Source organism: Eumetopias jubatus, unplaced genomic scaffold (genome assembly GCF_037043125.1).
Source record: "Eumetopias jubatus isolate StellerSeaLion01/CBP00866 unplaced genomic scaffold, mEumJub1_p1.0 scaffold_15, whole genome shotgun sequence".
NCBI classification, from domain to species: domain Eukaryota; kingdom Metazoa; phylum Chordata; class Mammalia; order Carnivora; family Otariidae; genus Eumetopias; species Eumetopias jubatus.
The window spans coordinates 94,083,961-94,102,638 of record NW_028274821.1 but is presented as its reverse complement, the minus strand read 5'-3'; the positions used below and the strand labels follow the sequence as shown (position 1 = coordinate 94,102,638).

Below are 18,678 nucleotides of genomic sequence, written 5' to 3'. Positions count from 1 at the left end.
TGCCTGCCGGGCCTGGCTGTCTCGGGGGAGCGCCCCCATCCCCCCAACTCGCACCCCCCCGCCCTCGACGCGACCCGCAAGTCCTGGCGCCCGCAAGACCGCAAGGGGCCGCTAGAGGGCGCTGCGGCGGTGGGCTCGGGGCGGTGCGGTTCGACCCTCGCAGGCCGCCGTAGGCGGTATAAAGGGCGCGGCGCGCGCGTGTGCGTTCTTTCCCGGCGGCGGCGGCGGCGGCGGCGGCGGCGGCGGCGGCGGGCGGAGCGTGGTGGGTGGTGGGGGACGAGCGGCGGGCCTTCCCGGGAGCAGGCGGCGGCCAGGTAGCGGGGGTTTGGTGGGGGCGGGGGGTCCCGGCCTTCCAGAAGCCCGCGCAGGTGCTGCGGGGCCGCGCTAGCACCTGCCGCCCCCGCTCGCCGGTGGGGACCCGGGGGAAGCCGCCGCCCGCCCCCGCCCGTGTGTGGCCGCGCTTTTGTTTGAGAGGCGGCCTGACCGTCGCTCGCGCGCTGTGGCCAAGCGTCCGGCCGTGTGCGCGTGCGCGGTGCCGGCGCCCCTGCTGGCCGGGCGGCCTGCTGCAGAGCTGCGTGCGCTGGCCGCGCGGGTGCCTGCCCGCCGGCGTGTGCGACGGGCCCCAGGGCGGGCGCTGCGGGCGGGCCCGCCGCGCCGTGACGCCGGCGTTGCACACGCTCGAGCCAGCCTGGGGCTCCGGGGGCCGGGGCTCCGGGGAGCAGCGGAGCCGTGCGCGGGCGGTCAGGCTTCTCTAAAGGCGAGGTTTCTTCCCCACGGAGTTTGCCTGCTGGAAACCGCGCGCTTGGGAGGGCGTCCCGGGTGAGCTGACACGTTGGTGCTGGAATGAGTTCGCCCCGAAGTACGACTGTTGTGCAAATTCAGCCCCTTGTGTGCAGTCCCCTGTGTCGGGGGTACTTGGTCCTTAATGCACGCGGTCGGGGAATCTGCCAACAACCTGCCCCCAGAGGCGTTGCAGGTGTGGCTGTTTGTGTCACACTTGTGTCATTCGGTGGCAGAAAGAAGAGAGGCTTATCTACGCCCAGTGTTCAGCTGGTGAACGTCTGGATGATTAATAGTCTGACACCCGACCAAGCGCTTTGGGCCTTGCCTGAGGCCACCCTGTGAAAACCCTCCCACTGTCTCCTAGTTCTGGGATGGTCTCAGATGGGCATGTGGCCCTAGGTAGTGGGCCGCTCGATTTCAGGTAGGCAGAACAAAGGACGCCCCTCAGTAGTTCCTTCCTGCTTCCTGCCTGGCCAGCAGGGTAGGTTTTTCAGAATCCTGCAGAAGCAGGGAAGGTTTGCTGGAACCTGGTCCGGTGAACGGTAACGATGACAGCCGACTTTTATTATACTCTGATTTCGGGCTGAGTATTTTTGTTACTTAATACAGGAACGAGGGCAACGGCTGTTGCCCCGGAGGGACCCAGAACAACTTCCGCCACCATCCAGACCGAGGTAAGAGGAGAGACGAAGCTGGCCTCCCGGCTGGGTGGGAGGGAACAGCTGCCCTGCCGGTGCTGGACCTGCCGGCACCCCAGATCCAGCTGCTTTGCTGTACCTCGGACGTCAGGGCAAATAGGAAGTGGCTATTTCTACGCTCAGTGCTCAGAACAGTGAGCACTAAGAATGGTTTGTAGCCGAACATGCCTTAGCAGCTGTGGATTGCTGCTTGGCGGGCACACCTACCTTCGGGCTTCTAGCTAGGAACGCCGAGCATGTCACCAGATGCTTTGGTTTTCTGATTCGTCTATAAGATGACACTCAGGAGGTTCGAGTGAGCCATGCATGTGTATGAGCAGGTGGCCAGTTTTGGGCACAATGGGATTGACCAGGAGAGGGTCTCCTTCCTGGAAATGGTCATTCTGTAGGTGTGTTTGGAGGGCTTTTTGGAAGTCCTTGCCAAGCGTGTCATGTGTGTCTGGCTGAGATCTGCTATGAGTGGCCTGGGGTGTGTTGCCGCTCCCTGCGGGGGCTACCGAGCCGTGCCCACATACACCCCTGTTTTAAGGACCCTTGAGACTAGCGGCACAGGAGGCCATCTGGTCAGGCTGGGGAGGGGGAGGGACCCCAGAGGGCTGCACCTGGCTTTGTCCTGCCAAGGAGACAGGTCGGCCCGTGTGGAACCCTGTAAACCAGGGCTCTGGTGAGAGGAGGGGGGTGGCCTCGGTAACCCCAGTGGAGTGACAGGTGTGACTGAGGCTTTCCTGCCTTCTTGCAGGTGGAGAGCTCAACACTGGTACAAGCAGGCGAGACCCGGGCTGGCTGCTCGGGGTGACAGACTCACCAATTTAAGGTTAAAAAGAGTAAGATGTTTTGCATTTATTTTCTGAAGCATTTGTGCAGAACGTTGGTGTGTTGGAAAGCAGTCACGTGTGCTCAGCTCATGAGGCTTGCACCGGGGAGATCTGCTGGGCCAAGGCAGCAGGAACTGTCAAGTGTTGGCAGACACTGTTCGGGATTCCAGAAGGTCCGGGCGGGCTAAGGCAGAGAGGAGGGGTCGGAATAAACAAGCTAGTGGCCGTTTGCAGAGGCACAACCAGACGCCGCTGTGGCCTGGGCTCTGCTCTCAGGCGGGGAGCCACTTCAGGGACAGGGCGTGCCCCAGCTTGGAGGCCCCAGGCCTGTAGGGGTGGCCCTGTGTGTGCGCCTCATGTAGCAGGTGAAGGATGAGCAGGCTCTGCCCCTGGCACCCTTGTGTCCTGCTTCTTAATCCTCCAGCCGTTGTGTTCTAGGGGGAAGTAAAATCCTTGCAGCGTTTTCCAACTGCCCAGAGCCCATGATTCTAATTTTTTTTTCATTAAGATTTATTCTGGAGCATAAGCTGGGGGTGAGGGTGGACAGGGAGAGAGAATCTGAAGCAGAGTCCACACTCAGCCTGGAGCCTGACGTGGGGCTCGATCCCACGACCCCGAGATCGTGGCCTGAGCTGAAAGCTAGAGTGGGGTGCTCAACTGACAGAGTCACCCCAGTGCCCCAATTCTAAACTGTTTTGTGCTGTATTTGGATTACCCACCCCACGAGGGAGAAGAATCTAGATGGGAAAGAAAGTTACTTTTTTAATGTAGGTAAGGATGAGTTTTAGGAATCAATACTAAAAATACAGGTATCACAGTTGAAATTTTGGAATACATTTTTCAATAAAAGTGTGTGTTGGCAAAACTTGAGATTGGTGTTGAATACACCGTCTTCACTTGGTTTTTCCTCACAGTGTGATTAGCTGAGGCCGGAGCAGGAGGCTGGTGGGTACGTGTGTGCACATGCACGCCCACGCCAGTGGGTGCAGGGAGGAGGGGGGCAGCTGGCTTTCCTGAGCTGCCGCCTGCTTATTTGGCTGTGTGACGTTCAGGGGTTCCTGCATAGCCTTTCCCAGGCATCGTAACCACTTGGAGTTGAGCCTGCAAAGGTCAGTGGCCCCCGAGGACTTTGGGAGTAGGCTCTGCGCACCGCAGCCCGGGACGGGGACGCAGCCCTTCCCCCAGCTCCCTGAGCCTCCTGGTGCCTGGGATCTCTTAATAAACCTTGTGACTACTTGTGTGGAGGTTTTGAAACCTTGCCTTTCGTCAAAACAATGCTGGGAGTTTTCACTTCCCAGAATGGAAGCGGAGGGAGGGAGCCACCTGCTGATCGCCTCCATGGGGCAGGTCACAGCCCTGCATATTCTCCATTCAGCGCACCAGCCTGGGCTCAGCAGTGGGGCCTCCATGGGAAAAGGGTGTCTGGCTCCTGCAGTTTCCCCTTGGGGAGAGGCAGGGAGAATGCTTCGCTCTTTCCTAGATGATGGATTTTTCACCTAGTGGTTTATGGATATGTGTTGGAAGTTCTGCGCGGCTGGACTGTAGGAGAGGGTCTGGGACGGGAGGAGCCCGGCTTGCAGCTTGTTACCAGGACACCCGGCTCTCCATTGGTACCTTCCTTGGGAACCGTAGCACAGTGCAGCAGCATCCGGCATCCTATCACCACACCCCTCCTGCCCACCCCGCCAGTGTGGCTCTAGGAGAGACCGTACCTGTGATGCCCGCTGAGGCCTCCCCAGCGGATGGGGACCCGGAGGACCATGCTGCATTCCGTCCAACCTGGGCAAGAGCAGCCCCCACCTCTGAGCTCAGAAGGCCGGTGGCGGGTCTGGGAGGCAGGGGTCCAGCATGGCGTGAGGGAACCCAGGGACACTCACAGAAAAGCTGTTTATTTACATCACACGTTCTTCAAAGTAACAAAGTCCCGGGTGAGTCCTTCAGCCAGCCCTTGTGGTCAGGCTCCAGGTGCTCCTTCCTGCCCCCCCCCTTCCAGCTATGCGGCTCCCCCGTCTGGGTTGTTGGCATCTGGGGCAGAGGCAAGGACCCCTTTCCCTGGCTTGTTGCGGGTGGATGCAGGCCAGGCCTCCAGCTCCTGGGTCCTGTCCTTTGCGGGGTGGTAGGGTGAAGAGGGAGGGAGACCCAAGGGCGGGAGTGGCTCTCTGGGGCCCCAGGCAGCTCCCTGGGAGTGGGGACAGGGTGGGGAGCTGGGAACCAGCCATCACGAGTACTTGGTGTTGGAGATCTTCTTCCAGAGCAGGGTCTTGAGGTGGCTCAGCACCAGCGAGTGGTGGGCCTCCACCTGGCTGGCCAGCCCGCTCAGCGTCGTGCAGGTGCGCAGCTGCTTGCCTAGCTCCTCGCGCAGGTCGGCAGGGGCGCCGGGCAGCAGGTAGTCCCGTAGCAGCTCGCACACCTTGGCCAGGTTGGGCTGGATGAGGTCGCCCTTGCACTGTCTCATGAGCTTGTCACAGGGGGCCCTGCAGTCCCGGCCGTAGGTGCAGTCCGAGCTGCGCTCGCAGTGGCGGCCCTGCAGGAAGCGGCGCACCGTGGCCTCGGGCGCCACCTGCTGCAGGTCGGCCATCTTGAAGTCATACTTGGCGGTGTAGCCCACGTTGGCCAGCGTGGTCTCGCACATGTAGAAGGTCCCGTAGGCGCCGTGGAAGAGCTCCTCCACAAACTCCAGCAGGCCGATGGCGATCTTGGCCCTCCAGGGCCACGCAGGCCCCAGCCACCGCTGCAGGGCTGTGTGCAGGGCGGGGGGCAGCAGTGGGCGCAGGAGGGGCGGGAGAGCGGCCCCGTGCCAGGAACCGTGTGGGACCCCCTCAGTGACATAGAGGTCCCCGCAGGAGCCCAGCAGCCGGGACGCGTGCTCCTCCTGGAGGGACAGCAGCAGCAGGAACTCATTCCGCTGGAGCAGGGCCCACACCGACTTGGCCTCGGCCAGGGACACCCTGCTGTCCTTGTTGAAGTCGGCCATGAGCAGGACCTGCCCAACCAGCGCGGGCAGGGAGGGCAGGTCTCCCAGGTTCGCCTGACATGGGAGACCCAGAGAAAGGGAGACCACGTCATTTCAGGGCCAGTGAGCCTGACCTGGTGGTGGGTTTCTACGTTGGCAGGGTGCCCACCTTGACCTAGTCGGCTCGGACCCCTGGTCGTCTGCTGGGTACATCTGCCAGCTTGGGAGAGCCCGGCCTCCAAGCACACGGAGGGGACAACCCAGGGCTGTGCAGAGCCCCCCTTGCTGACCACTGGTGCACCGTCCTTTCTCCAGGAGCTGCTCCTGGGGCCCTCATGTCCCTGCATCTCCACCGGTGCTCTGGGAGCTGGGGAGCAGGCACTTGGATCTGCTCTCACCCCACTTCCCATGCGCAGGGTCCTCTGCACCCAGTAGGTGCTCCCCTGAGCGGAGGTCTGCTTGGAGCTGAGGTCCAGCCAGATGCCTGGCTGGGGGCTGTGGCTCCCACCCCCGCCCCCGTCTCCTGCCCTGAACTCCACACGGCCCCCAGGAGCCAACTGACCTTGAGAAAGCTGAGGGTCATCTCTCGGAACTCCTTAATTGAGGTGCCCCGAGTGGGCTTGTCGAACAGCACCAGCTCCTGCCGGGGGGCCGGGTCCGACCTGGCCTTGGGGTCCAGGCCCTCCTCGATGCCACATTTAATGGTCACCTCCTTGCCCTGCCACAGCCCACTGTACACCTGCATGGGGCCACAGGGGTCCTCGAGCAAACGCCCCCTCCTGCTGCACCTTGCACTCGAGCCCCGGGCCCCCAGGGCAAGGGGCCCAGGGCTGACCCCAGTCAGACCCTCCTGGGCTTACCTGCTGGCCTGGGACAGAGGACAGGCACGTCCTCCACTCTACCTTGTGCAGGTTGCACAGGTCCTGGCAGATGGAGCCGGAGATGATGCCCTTGCGGTACTGGTCACACTGGGGACAGGAGGAAGACACCAGGAAGTGGCCTAAGGAGGTGGGGCCCTCCCCCCACCATCCACTTGTGGCAGGTTGGTGTCCCATTGCATCTGCCGTTTGCCGCCTGGTTCTTAAGCCCCTCCACGTCTCAGAGGGGCCCCCAGACCACAGCAGCTGGGAACCGACAGGCTCCAGCCATACCTGACCACGCGGAGGGCCAGGGCACCCACGGCGCTGGCAAGAGCCTCTGCTCACTGCGGCCCCTCGCAGAGTCCGCGGCGCCCCCCCACCTCCTGCGAGGTGCGTTAAGTCTGGGTCTCCCTGGCATGGGCTCTCCCCAGTGCCAGGAAGCAGGAGCAGCAGAGCCTGAGACATGAAGGGGCCCTGCCAGGCCGCCTCATTAGCCAGAGGCCCCGGGAACCACTGGCAGCAAGAACCAGGCTGGGCTCCCGAGCCGCGGCCGCCCCCCTGCCCCTTCCCCTGCAGCCCCCTGAACCCTGCAGGTCCTGGCTGACCCAATTAGGATGGTGGGGAAGCCAGAGGTGATGGAGTCGGCTCTTCCCCCCGGGGCAGGGAGGTGCGGCCATCTGGAGCTCTGCAGCTCTGCAGCTCTGCAGCTCTGCAGCTCTGGAGCTGGGGGTGCCTCCCTGGAAGTGCATCACCGTTGCCATGGAGCCCGGGCCCTTGCGGGAGCCAGGCTGGGAGGAAGGAGAGGGAAGTGAGTGTGCAGAGTGTGGAGAGCAGGGCGCCACCCAAGTGTGGGGAGGACGCAGGGCAGGGAGGGAACCAGAGGCCCCGCGAAGGGGGCATCAGGAAAGCAGCGGCCGCTCATCGAGATGGGAAAGAGAGCCTGAGGAAAACCCATTCCACCACCTTGTAGGGAGTGCCTCCACCCCAAAGGGTCGGCTCTGAGCCCCAGAACTGCAGGGCCTTCGAGGGGGCCGGCCAGGGACACGCTTCTGCCTGGCACCACGCCGCCCCACCCGTGCCAGGGAAGGAGCCTGCTGGCCACACTGCCCCCCTGGGCTGGGGAGGGGCTCCCCAGGGGCTGAGAGGGGCAGTGTGCCCCATGGTCTCGGGGTGCCTCCAGCCCATCAGGCTTGGGGCAAGCTGCCCTACTTCCCAGCCTGTTTCCCCCTGCAGGGGGCCGAGTACCTGCCAAACACCCAGAGCCTGTAAGAACTTGACCTGTGACCCCTGGTCGCACCCTTAGACACACTGTGGAACCCCCACAAAGCAGGCAGGTCTCCTCTGGAAAGGAGGGGGCATCCCCACAGCCCAGGGGGGACACCCTAGGGAGACACCCCTGGGCACACAGTTTCCTCGGGCTCAAACGCCTGCTGACCCTCCAGGCAGCTGGTCCCTGCACCCCTGGGCCAGAACCCCCCCCGCCCACTGCCCTCACTCCAGCGGTGCGTCCCTCCCACCCCCATAGCTCACTCCAGCCCTCACCTGCCGCGCGGGGCCCATGGCCACTGCCCGCCGCACCATCCTGGCTGCCCCCCGCCATCCTGGCCCTCCCCAGCCCCACCCTCACCCTGAGCTGTCCAACAGCAGGGCTTCTCCCCACCCCCCTACCCAGAGGCCCCACGTCTGGCCTGGACTGTGAGGGCAGAGCCATGTGTCCGGTGCCCAGCTCAGGCCTGGCCCCTGGAGGCCACCGGTGAGCCTTTCTGAAGTGCGCCAAGAACAGGCAGGAGACAGGAAGGCCTTTTCCCCCAAGCGTGGGAACTGCGTCCTCGGTGCCCCATGCTGGCCTGGCCCTTTGGGGAGGTACTTAGCCAGCAGTTGGGGGGACTGGACGCCACCCGGCCTCTTGCAAATCCTGTCACAGGGGTTCTCCCACCTCTGGACTTCCCCACATTTGGCCCCTGTGGCACCCTGGCCAGAGCAGGCATGCCTGCGCCCTTCCGGGGCCAGCATCAGTCCCACACAGCCCCCCAGGAGAGGAGGCCCCTTCATCTTACAGCGGGGAGGAGCAGCTCCAGGCCCGGCCAGTGGCATCACAACCCTGGCCAGCAGCTCGCTGGGGGCTCCAAACTGCCTGGGAAGGCCAGGCAGGGTACGGGACAGGGTCAGAAGAGTCTGGGGCTTGCCAGGGCCCCTGGGGCTGGTGTGGTCGGTCCCTCCAGCCCGAGTCCTGGGGTGTCCACTAGGTGTGCACCCGTGGGTCCATGTGCCTTCCTGTGTATGGGCACGCGCGGGCTCCTGAGCCCGCCACCTCACGTGCACACCCACGGACACATGCCCACTCCTGAGCGGCCCACACGTGTAGACGTGCACGCACACCTCACACTCACTCTAGGCCACAGGCTGCCACTTAGGCCCAGCCCGCCACCCCTTGTCCCCAAGGACCCTACCTACGGCCTCCTTTGGTGAACCCCTGGCCCCCGGGGGGGGGGCGCTCAAGGCCACCAGTATCTGTCCACCCCAGTCTCCCTGCTAAAAGTCCCCCCCGCAAACATCTCAACACCCCAGCCCCCAGCTCTGCTCTCCCACGCACCTGCAGCAGCGCCCTCCCCCGCCGTCCCTCCCTTCGTCCCTGCTGCACCCAGCGCAGGCAGGTCCATCTCAAAGTCCACCGCGCCAGCGCCTCTGAGGATCCAGGGCCAACTGCATGTGACCCGTGCGCGTGGGCCAGCACCGGGCAGGGAGGAGCCCTCCCACAAGGCCAGCCCAAGGTGACACTTACGATAACCACCTGGCAGACGTGCCCACGGCAGAGCTCCGCGTGGGACGAGTAGTGCACGTACACCATCCAGCTGCCCACAGAGACGCCCAGCCAGACCAAGAAGACGTACTTGACCCTGAGGCCCGGGAGCCGGCCCTGCTGGGAGAGAGGCCTGTGAGGAAGCGCCACATTCGGGGTGCATGTGCCCTCTCCACCAGCCCCAGCCTTCCCAGCGGACCCCTCCCTGGGGCCAGCACCCTGCCCTGCTCCAGCTTCCAAAGCTGCCCGGCACGGACGGGGCGTTCCTGGGCCTCGGCATGCCCACTCTGGGGCGGGGTCAGGTGCCTAGCGCTCTCAGACTTTTACATCTCACGAGCAGGCAGGAATAAATTTCAAAATGCACGGAGACACATGGTAGACGACTCTATGTTGATCTATTTTGATGAAAAAAGATACATTTTACAAATTTCCCTCCTGCCTTGCTGACCTTTAACCTCTGCACAAGGTCAGGCTGGAAAATCCGCCGCCCCCCCCCCCCCCGCCACCCTCCATCCTCTGACTGGTGGGCAGTTCCAGCTGAAGCAGGCCAGGCCCAGGAACAGGTATGGAGGCTGCAGGTGCACAGGGCAGGCCTCAGCAGCCCAGGCACCCTGGGAGCCTTAAAGAGACAGCACCTCGGACACTGCGAGCAGGCGGCATCGTCCCCAGAACCAAGGGTGCACCGACAGGTGAAGAGCTATGCAAAACAGGGTCCGTCCACATCGTGGAAAATCATTCACTCTAAGAGGAAGGAATCCCAGCTCCCGCCACAACGCGGATGAACGTGGAGGACACGGTGCCGAGTGAGATCAGCCCAGCACGGAGGGACCGATCCCGAAGGGTCCACTCCCAGGAGGCCCCAGAGGAGTCAGACCCACAGACACGGGGTCAGGGGTGGCGGTCAGTGTGTAACGGGACAGAATCCAGTCTGGGAAGATGACTACGTTCTGGGGACAGAGGAGACGGTGCACAACACCGGGAACGCACGGACACCCCTGAGCTGTGCACTTAAAAGCGCGTAAGAGGATAAAGTTTAAGTCACGTGTATGTTCCCACGATAAAGAATAAATCAGACAGACATCCCACGGCCCTACGGCCAGAGGCGCTGCCCCCATGTGTGTGTGGGGGCCGGGAACAGCGTCTTGGGGGCTCAGCCCCTCTGCCAAGGCTCCCCAGCTGACGCGCAGAATCACAGGTGCGGGGGGCCCAGACCCAGACCCACCTGCGGCAGTGGGCGAGGGCACGGCCTCCCATCCGGCTGCCCCTGCCCTGGCGAATCCCAGGCCACCTGGACTACTGTCCAGGAGCAGCCAGATGAGGGGATGGGGTTCCCAATGTTCCAGTCGGGGGGGCCGGGCCCCAGAGAAAAGGGCTGGAACCCAGGGCCAGGAGGTGCTCCGCGCCCCACTGGGCGGCGGCTCCAGTCCCGTTAGCCCCGGGGCCTGCTTAGCCAAAGGCTGGGGCTGGCTCTTCAGTGAAGACAGGGTAGGGGCCTCTGCTGTGGTCATCTTTATGGCTCCTCCAGGAGAGGCAGGGGCCTCCCTTCCTGCTTCCCGGGCACCAGTTCACAAAGCAGGCCCCCCCGGGAGGGGCTGTAGCAGGAGGAACCCTGAGAGCAGCAAGGACTGGGGTGCGCTGGGCACAACCAGAGGGCTGGGCCTCAGGCCCACTTGTCCTGCACCACATCTGCTTCCGTCAGATTTGTTCAAAAGGAAAAACAGGAAAACAGAGAAACAGTGTGTGGGGGGGTGTTTTGGCAGGACAGGGTCAGAAGACTTCCGGCTGGCAGAGAACAATGCTGTAAGGTTGGGGTGAGTGTGTGGCCTGGGGGGGGCTAGCAGCCAGGGGGAGGGCAGGCTGGAGCAGCACTGGACCTGGGGCTGACCCCAGAGTGGACTCAGGCTCGCCGAGGGACCACAGGGCCCACCACAGACACGAGCCACACCCCAGCCAGACCCCATCCCCCACCCCAGGCTCTCCCAGGACACTGTCCCCACCTGGCCAGCTCTGACCAAGCTGACACCCTGATCTTAGAGGGGCACCTCCTCTAGGAGCAGTCCCTGACCTCCATGGGTCCTACCTCCCGCCAGGGAGTGAGCCCCCAGGACAGGGCAGGTCTTACTCTTCAGTGCGTCCCAGGCAACTGCTCCCCAAGCCCACCTGGCCCTGATTCCTGGTGGAGCCACGGACTCAGGGGTCAGTAACAGCCACGTTACCTGAGGCTCTGAATGTGACCTGACAACAGCACGTGGGCAGGGCTGGCTCAAACCCCTGGGAACCAGTCTGTCCTGGGTCCTAGGTCAAGCTCTGGGCCTCCCCTGCAGCAACCTGGTCAAGGTCCCTCCCTCAGGGGACAGGGGAGGGGGCAGTGCACAGCCCACTTCCTGGCCTAGGGGTGGGCCATCAGACCCCTCAGCTCCCACCCGGCCTAGAGCTGGGCCAAGACCAGGATGCACCCTGAGGCCCCAGGTGGGCAGGAAGGGTGTCCCACACTGACACAAAACCGACACGTTTCCTGGCTCTGAGGCTCCCCCCGCCACCGCCCCACCCCCGGCGGGGAACCCTCTTGCCCTGGCCCAGGACAGCCTGGGGAGGCCAGGGAGGTGTGGGCTGCTTGGGACAGGACTGCACCCCAGGCCAGCCCGGTCATGGGGTGGGCCTGGCTCAGACCACCTAAACCAGAAGTGACAGGCTTCGCAGCGGGGTTCCCAAGGCAGCCTGGGCTTCCCCAGTAGAGAGCGGGCCACCGGCAGGGACGGTGACTTGTCCAAGGTCATGGTGGGGGTCAGGCACACCCCTAAGCTCGGGCTGGCTGGGAGATGACCCAGGGACAGGTTCTGTCCTTCTGAGAGCGCTTCTATGTGTCCCAAGTTTTCCATAACAGAAAAACAAACCTTACCGCTTTTAAGTGAAAAAACAGGCACGGACCTGGCGTGCTTTCTGGGCCTCCGGGAGGGGTGGGGCGGTGGGGGTCCAGCCCGTGGGGGAGGGGCTTCTTCAGCCCCGGGGTCAGGGCTGCCACCCCGCAGCATCCACCGCCCCTCTGCCCGCCCCATCAACGCCCCATCAACGCCCCCTCCCCAGCCCCTCCCAACCCCGCAGCCGCCCCAAAGCCACGCAGCGCGGCGCGCAGGAACCCCGCGTCCCGCAGCCGGCCCCCTGGCTGGCCGCCGCGGCCCGCACCGAGTCCCGGCGGGCGGGCGCCTACCTGCAGGCCCTTGGAGAAGGGGCAGAAGAGCACCAGGTGCGCCAGGCGCCGCAGCCGCCGCATGGTGGGCCCCCGGCGTGCGCGGGCCCGGCTCGGCTCGGCCTCAGCCCCGCGGGCCGGCCCGCAACGGCCGCCCTCTGCCGCCGCCTTCCCGCGCGCCCGCGCCCGCGCCCGCGTCCACGACCACGTCCACGTCCACGCGAGGGCGCACTCTGCCGGCCGGCCCGGGCGGGGGCGCGGGCGCGGGCGCGGGCGCGGGCGCGGGCGCGGGCGCGGGCGCGGGCGCGGGCGAGGGCGCGGGCGCGGGAGAGGGGCAGGGGCGGAGGGAGAGGAGGGGCGCGAGAGGAGGAGGGGAGGGACGCGGGAGAGGGGAGGGGCGGGGGCGCCGGGGAGAGGGGGTGGGGCGGGGGAGGAGGAGGGGAGGGACGCGGGAAAGGGGAGGGGCGGGGGCGCCCGGGAGGAGGAGGGGAGGGCGGAGGAAGCGTGGCGGGGGGCGCGCGGCGGGGGGCGTTGGGGGGAGGGGGAGGGGGGCGCCCGCGGCCCCGCCCCTCGCGCCCTCGCCCGCACCCCGGGCTTGGGCCGCGGGGTTGTCACCGCGGACCGTCGTGGACGCGCGGGCGGAGGGACAGGCCGGCCGCCTGCAGAGCCCCATGGTGCGGGAGGGTCGGGCGCGTGGGGGCGCGGAGGGGCAAGGCCCGGAGTGGGGGATCCCGCGCAGCCACCCGCCGGGCCTGGAGGAGCGGTGGACGCAGTGTGAGCGCGTGCGGGTTTCTTCCATTTGTTCAGGGAATTCCCTGAACTCACCTTTCTTACTGTGCGGTTGCGCCCGCGTTGACCTGCAGCCCCGCAGCCGCCGCCACGTCCGGGCCCTCTCTCTTTGAGCCCCCGCAGCCCCAGCCCTGATCGTCGCCCCGCGTCCTAGAAACGGGGTGCAGCAGGGACAGCCTTGGGGTCTGGCCAGTCACCGGCAGAAGCCAGAAATTCAGTGCCCTGGTCCGTGCGGAGCCGCGCGCCGGCCCGGGCTTGGTCAGCGTCCGCCGGCGGACGTGGGGTGGCCAGGGGCGCATTTGCCCTGAACACTTGCACTGGGTTTTGTGTGAAGGTGGGTGTTCCCGTCGGGCGGACAAGCGCGGGGAGAGGATTGCTGACCTGTGAGCGTGGGGCGCCCGCCGTGTGAGGCGCGTGGGCAGTGGGTCCTCTGTGCGGTCGTCTGCATTCGCTATGGACTGACCACGTCAAACCACCTGTAGATCTTCTTTGCCAAAACGTACATTTAATTTTTTCCCCTGTGTTCTTTTGAGTGTAGTGTTTGTTTCCTCGTGATTCGGTTTGGGGAGTTCCTCCTAACTTCCGGATACCACTACATTATCAGACAGGTGATCTGCAAAGACTTTTCTCCCAGTCTGTGGCTTGTCTTTCCTAACGTTGATGAAGCCCAAGTACCCATTTCTTCCTTGTACAGTTTGTGCGTTTCTTGTCTGTCCTATCTCAGAAATCTGCCTAACCCAGCAGCGCAAACATCTGCTGTGTTTTTTTCTAGGGTTTTTGGTACAGCAATGTCCCCCCTTACCCGCCGTCTCAGTTCCCGCGCTGGCCACGGCCCGGAAGCAGATGACCCTCCTTCGGACGGAGGCTCAGGCCCGCAGCTGCCTCCCGCTGCACCACGACCCTGCGCCCCTCACCTGCGTCCTCCCGCCACGTGGGCATCTCATCCTCTGACGGCGTCCAGGAAGGGTGAGCACAGGGCCACGTGACATTCAGAGAGCGAGACCACAGCCACGTAACTTTACCACGGCGTACTGTTACTGTCGTTCTGCTTTCTTATTAGCCACGTTCTTACTCCCTTCCTGTGCCTAGTTTGCGGCTGAGCTCCACCACAGGTATGTACGTGTAGGAGAGAACGTAGTCCGTGTAGGCATCCGCGCTATCGTGGTTTCAGGCGGCCACTGGGGTCTGGGAACGTATCCCCTGTGGATAAGGGGCCGGGGGCTACTGTATTGGGTTTTGCACGTAGGTCGATAATTCGTTTTGAAGCTGACTTTTGCATAAGGTGCAGGATATAGGGCAAGATAGTATTTCGTATTTTGGTTTTGTGTTTTGGGGTGTTTCTTTGTTGGGCTTTTTTGCACATGGGTGTCTAGCTGTTCTAGCAAGTTTGTTGAAAGATGAACTCCTGTGTGATTTTGTGGCAGAGTGCCATGTGGGACGCTGCCCTGTGAGCAGCTTCCCCCCACCACCCCCCACCACCCGGACCCTGGAGGCGGGTTTTCAGCAAGTTCCAAGGCCAGATTCCCAGCGATGCTGCAGGCACCACGGTGACTTCTCTGCCATCCGGGGACCCACAGCTGCGTCCTCCTGCCAGGGTCTCAGCCTGGGGCTGGGGGGCCCCAGCTCAGCCCTGGCGGATCTCCCCATGTCTGCTCTTCAGGCCACACCTCTGTAGCAAACTTTCCCTGTGTACCTCGCCACGTGGCTTCTGTCACCTGATGGGACCCCGGCTGACACAGGTCAGGTGCAAAAGAGGACACAAGCATCTTTATAAAACTCACCAAGACCCGCTGCACCCCACACTTCGGACCACGTGGCTCACCCTCAGGCACCCAGTGTCCTCAACCAGATGGTCATTACCCTTGAACTTGGGGCCATGACAGCAGCCTCGAGAGTCCAGGTAGTTGGACCAGAATGAAGTTTAGGTCCCGTAGGCCCCAAAGCATGTCCTTAGAGGAAAGAAGCCTCCTGCTCAGGAGGGTCAGGATAGAATCCTGATTATCCAGAAGGGATCTAGACGGCCCCACCCCCACACTGTCGTCCTGGTCATTACCGAGGAGGTGGTTCAACCGTGGTGCGCCTCTCTGGGGGTGGCCGTGATGCCCCTGCCAGGGAGAGGGCACAGCAATGGAGCCAGAAATCTCCGTCAGTGAGCTTTGGAGAAGGCTGTTCCGAGGCTCAGCAACGGCAGGCACCAGGGTGGCAGGACGTGGGGACCAGCCCACAGTGGGTGTCCTTTGTGATACAAGGAGCACAGCTGTCAGATTACAGGAGAGACCAGAAACACAGAGGCCGCAAGGGTGTGGCCAGCCAGCGGCTCGGCTTGGCAAGGAAGGAGGCATCGCTCACAGCCCTGAGACGGGTCCGAGTCTGACAGAGTCGGCTTGCCCGGAGCTGGAGCTCACTGCCTGGGGACTGTGAGACAGGTGACCCCACCCTGGGCAGGAGTCCCATCCGGTGTGCAGTGGCCACCTCTGCATCAGGAGTACAAAGTCCGGGGTGTCGCACCTCATCTGGGATGCGGGCTGTCGCCGGGCATGGGGCCATGAGCGATCCTGGGGCGACAGTGGCCGACTGGGCGGTGCGGTTAGAGAGCGGGCACCCACCGCCCTGAGCGCCCACGAGTGACCCAGAGTCGGCCAATGGCTGTCACTCCCACAGCACACAGCACCGAAAAGGGGAGTCTTTAATCTGCGATTTTGCAAGTGGCAAACTGGACTGGTTTCCTAGGGCTGCTGTAACCGAACACCGCAGACTGAAGGGCTGAAGACAAAAGGAACTGATTCTCACAGTCTGGGGAGCAGAATCTGCAGGCAAGGAGTCCCTCCGCAGGCTCCAGGGGACAGTCCCTGCCTCTCCCAGCTCCTGGTGTTGCGGGCCATCTTTGCTGTCCCTTGGCTCGTGGCTGCGTCCCCACAGTCTCTGCTTACACTGTCATAGGCTGGCTGTGCCCCTGTGCGTCCCCCCCCGTCTTCATGTCCACATGGCCTTCAAAGAGCCTATCTCCAAAGAGACCACACTCTGAGCTTCCAGGTGGATATAAATCTGGGAGGGCGGGGACACCCTCCAACTCAATACACAGACCAAACAGCCCAAGAGTTAATGAAAATAGAGGGACCCCAAAATAAAAGTGGCTTAGTCAGGAGAAAAGTATATTTATCTTTCACGTAGCACTCTAAAAGCCCACGCTGTCCAGGAACTTAAACTCCTTCTGCCCTTTTTGTGCTGGTGTCCTCAAGACATGGTTTCTGTCTTGGAGTCGAAAATGGCTGCTCCCCGTTCCAGCGTCACCTCCACGCTCCAGCGTCACCTCCACGCTCCAGCCGTCACCTCCACGCTCCAGCGGTCACCTCCACGCTCCAGCGTCACCTCCACGCTCCAGCCGTCACCTCCACGCTCCAGCCGTCACCGCCACGCTCCAGCGTCACCTCCACGCTCCAGCCGTCACCTCCGCGCTCCAGCGTCACCTCCGCGCTCCAGCCGTCACCTCCGCGCTCCAGCGTCACCTCCGCGCTCCAGCCGTCACCTCCGCGCTCCAGCCGTCACCTCCGCGCTCCAGCCGTCACCTCCGCGCTCCAGCGGTCACCTCCGCGCTCCAGCGTCACCTCCGCGCTCCAGCCGTCACCTCCACGCTCCAGCGGTCACCTCCACGCTCCAGCGGTCACCTCCACGCTCCAGCCGTCACCGCCACGCTCCAGCGTCACCTCCACGCTCCAGCCGTCACCTCCGCGCTCCAGCGTCACCTCCGCGCTCCAGCCGTCACCTCCGCGCTCCAGCGTCACCTCCGCGCTCCAGCGTCACCTCCGCGCTCCAGCGTCACCTCCGCGCTCCAGCCGTCACCTCCGCGCTCCAGCGGTCACCTCCGCGCTCCAGCGTCACCTCCGCGCTCCAGCGTCACCTCCGCGCTCCAGCGTCACCTCCGCGCTCCAGCCGTCACCTCCACGCTCCAGCGTCACCTCCACGCTCCAGCCGTCACCTCCACGCTCCAGCCGTCACCTCCGCGCTCCAGCGTCACCTCCGCGCTCCAGCGGTCACCTCCGCGCTCCAGCAAGGAGGAAGAGCAAAGAAGTGAAAAGCCTATGTCTCCCTTTAAGGACCTGGAAATACGTACCACTTCTGTCCCAGTCCCTGCAAGCTTAGTCACATGACCACCCTTGCTGCAGAAAAGTCTGGAAATGTAGTCTTCCTCTGGAGAGCCACATGTCCCTCTAAAACTCCAGGGTGCTGGGACCCTGTAGTCTTGGGCACAAGTCACAGGAAAAATGGAGAAATGACTTAGGCCTGGACACATTGCCCTTCCAGATATAGCCCATCCCACTGCCCGCCTTGGACTGAGGTCAGGGGTCACATCGTCCCCTTCAGACAGGTGTTTTGGGAGGGGTGGAGAATGGGGAGCCCAGCACATGGTGGGGATGCCATCAGGCCTGGGGAAGGTGACGTCTGCATGAAGACCTAGAAGATGAGGGACGGGGGTGGGGGTGCGGCCAGGGAGGAGTGGGGTTCCAGGCCGAGGAACAGAGTGCGCAGAGGCCCAGGGGCAGCAGACTGGACCAGATAGGAACTGTATGCATTCTAGCAGGGTGTGCGGTGGGAGGTCTGAGCTAGGCAGCAGGGTCCTGAGGGGCCTCAGTGGGGAGTCTGGACCCAGAACTTCAGCCCAGAGGGCCCAGGATCCCATGGACAGCTGCCCAGACCAATGGCCAGTGGCTCAGCGGGTTCACTCTGGCTGGGAAATGGAGGCTGGAGCAAAGGGGTTTGCCTGCGGGCTGCTGGGGGCCCAGGGCCACCTCCCCGGCAGGCTGGGCGGTCCAGGCATGCAGGGGAGGAGGGCCGCTATTTCCGTGTGGGGGCTTCTGGAGAGGAGAGGAAGCTTGGAAGCTCTCAGGGCCCTAGGGCCAGCCCTTCAGGTCAGGGGATGGTGTGCAGGAATCGGGGAAGGACGGGCTGGACACTGTCAAGAGCTCAGGGCCACCTCCCCAGGCTTGGGGCCGTCTCTGGACAGCCAGGGGCAGGAGTTAAGGGGCCCTCGCGACAGCGGTCCCAGCCTGCTCCTCACTGTGTCCTCTCCTCTCATAAGGGCGCCGGCTGGGGTGTAGGGCCCACCCAGGCAGTCCCGGGTGACCTCACCTCGAGCCCTTGATCATCTCTGCAAAGGTCCCAGGTAAGGCCACACTCAGAGGTTCCAGGTGGACCGTGGACACAATGGCCACGTGAGGGCATCGTTCAACCCACCACAATGACAAAAGCAAGTTACAAAGCAGTGTGTGTAGAATGAGATGGTTTTTGTTACGAACGTGTGTGTTGTTAGTAAGTGTGTGTGTGCGTGTGTGAGCATGCACAGACTGGAGTAGACCTACACGTCTCTGTTCTGTTTCGAAAGAGCCTGGTTAGCAGTCGCTGCTTTGGGGAAAGCAGAGGGCTCCTGTCCAGTTTGTAATAATATATACCCGTATTTCCGTATTTTTAAATGGTCAAACCTCGCTTGTATACTTCAGAAGGGGGCACGAGGGAGGGAGGAAGGGCCAGCCCCCAGCTCAGCTGAGGGTCTCGCAGCTCAGTGCGTGGCGGGCAGGGCAGGGCGGGGCTTGGGTCCTGCTCTGTCCGGAGGCAGGTGCGCCTTCCAGACCTCATGGGGGCGGAGAGGGCGTTTGGTGACCAGTGACAGGGGAGAAAACCATGTCACTGAGACAGGTTGGCCGAGAATAAGCATGACTGACTATTTCCACAGTGATGACTTTGGTGTCACATGGGGATAGTTTGGCAAACTTCCATGTGGATTCCATGGGATTTTTT

The 18,678-nt window shown here is 63.5% G+C and overlaps 1 protein-coding gene, 1 long non-coding RNA gene and 2 other non-coding genes across 10 annotated transcripts; 3 read left to right on the top strand and 1 right to left on the bottom strand.

Moving 5' to 3' along the window:
- The first annotated feature begins 251 nt into the window (after positions 1-251).
- LOC114201909 (uncharacterized) lies at positions 252-3,857 on the top strand. The gene is made up of 3 exons (XR_003607721.2): positions 252-314; positions 1,393-1,457; positions 2,221-3,857. It is a non-coding gene; the product is annotated as an uncharacterized LOC114201909 (long non-coding RNA).
- On the top strand, positions 955-1,085 carry LOC114201911 (small nucleolar RNA SNORA17). The gene has a single exon (XR_003607723.1). It is a non-coding gene; the product is annotated as a small nucleolar RNA SNORA17 (small nucleolar RNA).
- On the top strand, positions 1,514-1,649 carry LOC114201910 (small nucleolar RNA SNORA43). Its single transcript, XR_003607722.1, has one exon. It is a non-coding gene; the product is annotated as a small nucleolar RNA SNORA43 (small nucleolar RNA).
- Positions 3,858-4,166: 309 nt separating the features above from the next.
- DIPK1B (divergent protein kinase domain 1B) lies at positions 4,167-12,227 on the bottom strand. 7 transcript variants are annotated; one of them, XM_088018952.1, is made up of 7 exons: positions 10,132-11,852; positions 9,545-9,606; positions 9,128-9,304; positions 8,892-9,026; positions 6,110-6,217; positions 5,812-5,988; positions 4,167-5,324 (listed from the first exon to the last, which is right to left on the bottom strand). In XM_088018952.1, exons 4-7 carry the CDS (start codon positions 8,955-8,957, stop codon positions 4,515-4,517), a joined length of 1,161 nt encoding a protein of 386 aa, XP_087875078.1. In that variant the 5' UTR covers positions 8,958-9,026; positions 9,128-9,304; positions 9,545-9,606; positions 10,132-11,852; the 3' UTR covers positions 4,167-4,514. The 7 variants fall into 7 exon arrangements, with proteins under 7 accessions (XP_087875078.1, XP_087875079.1, XP_027950673.1 ...); XM_088018953.1 differs by lacking the exons at positions 9,545-9,606; positions 10,132-11,852 and adding an exon at positions 12,118-12,158; XM_028094872.2 differs by lacking the exon at positions 9,545-9,606.
- Between the last annotated feature and the right edge of the window lie 6,451 nt (positions 12,228-18,678).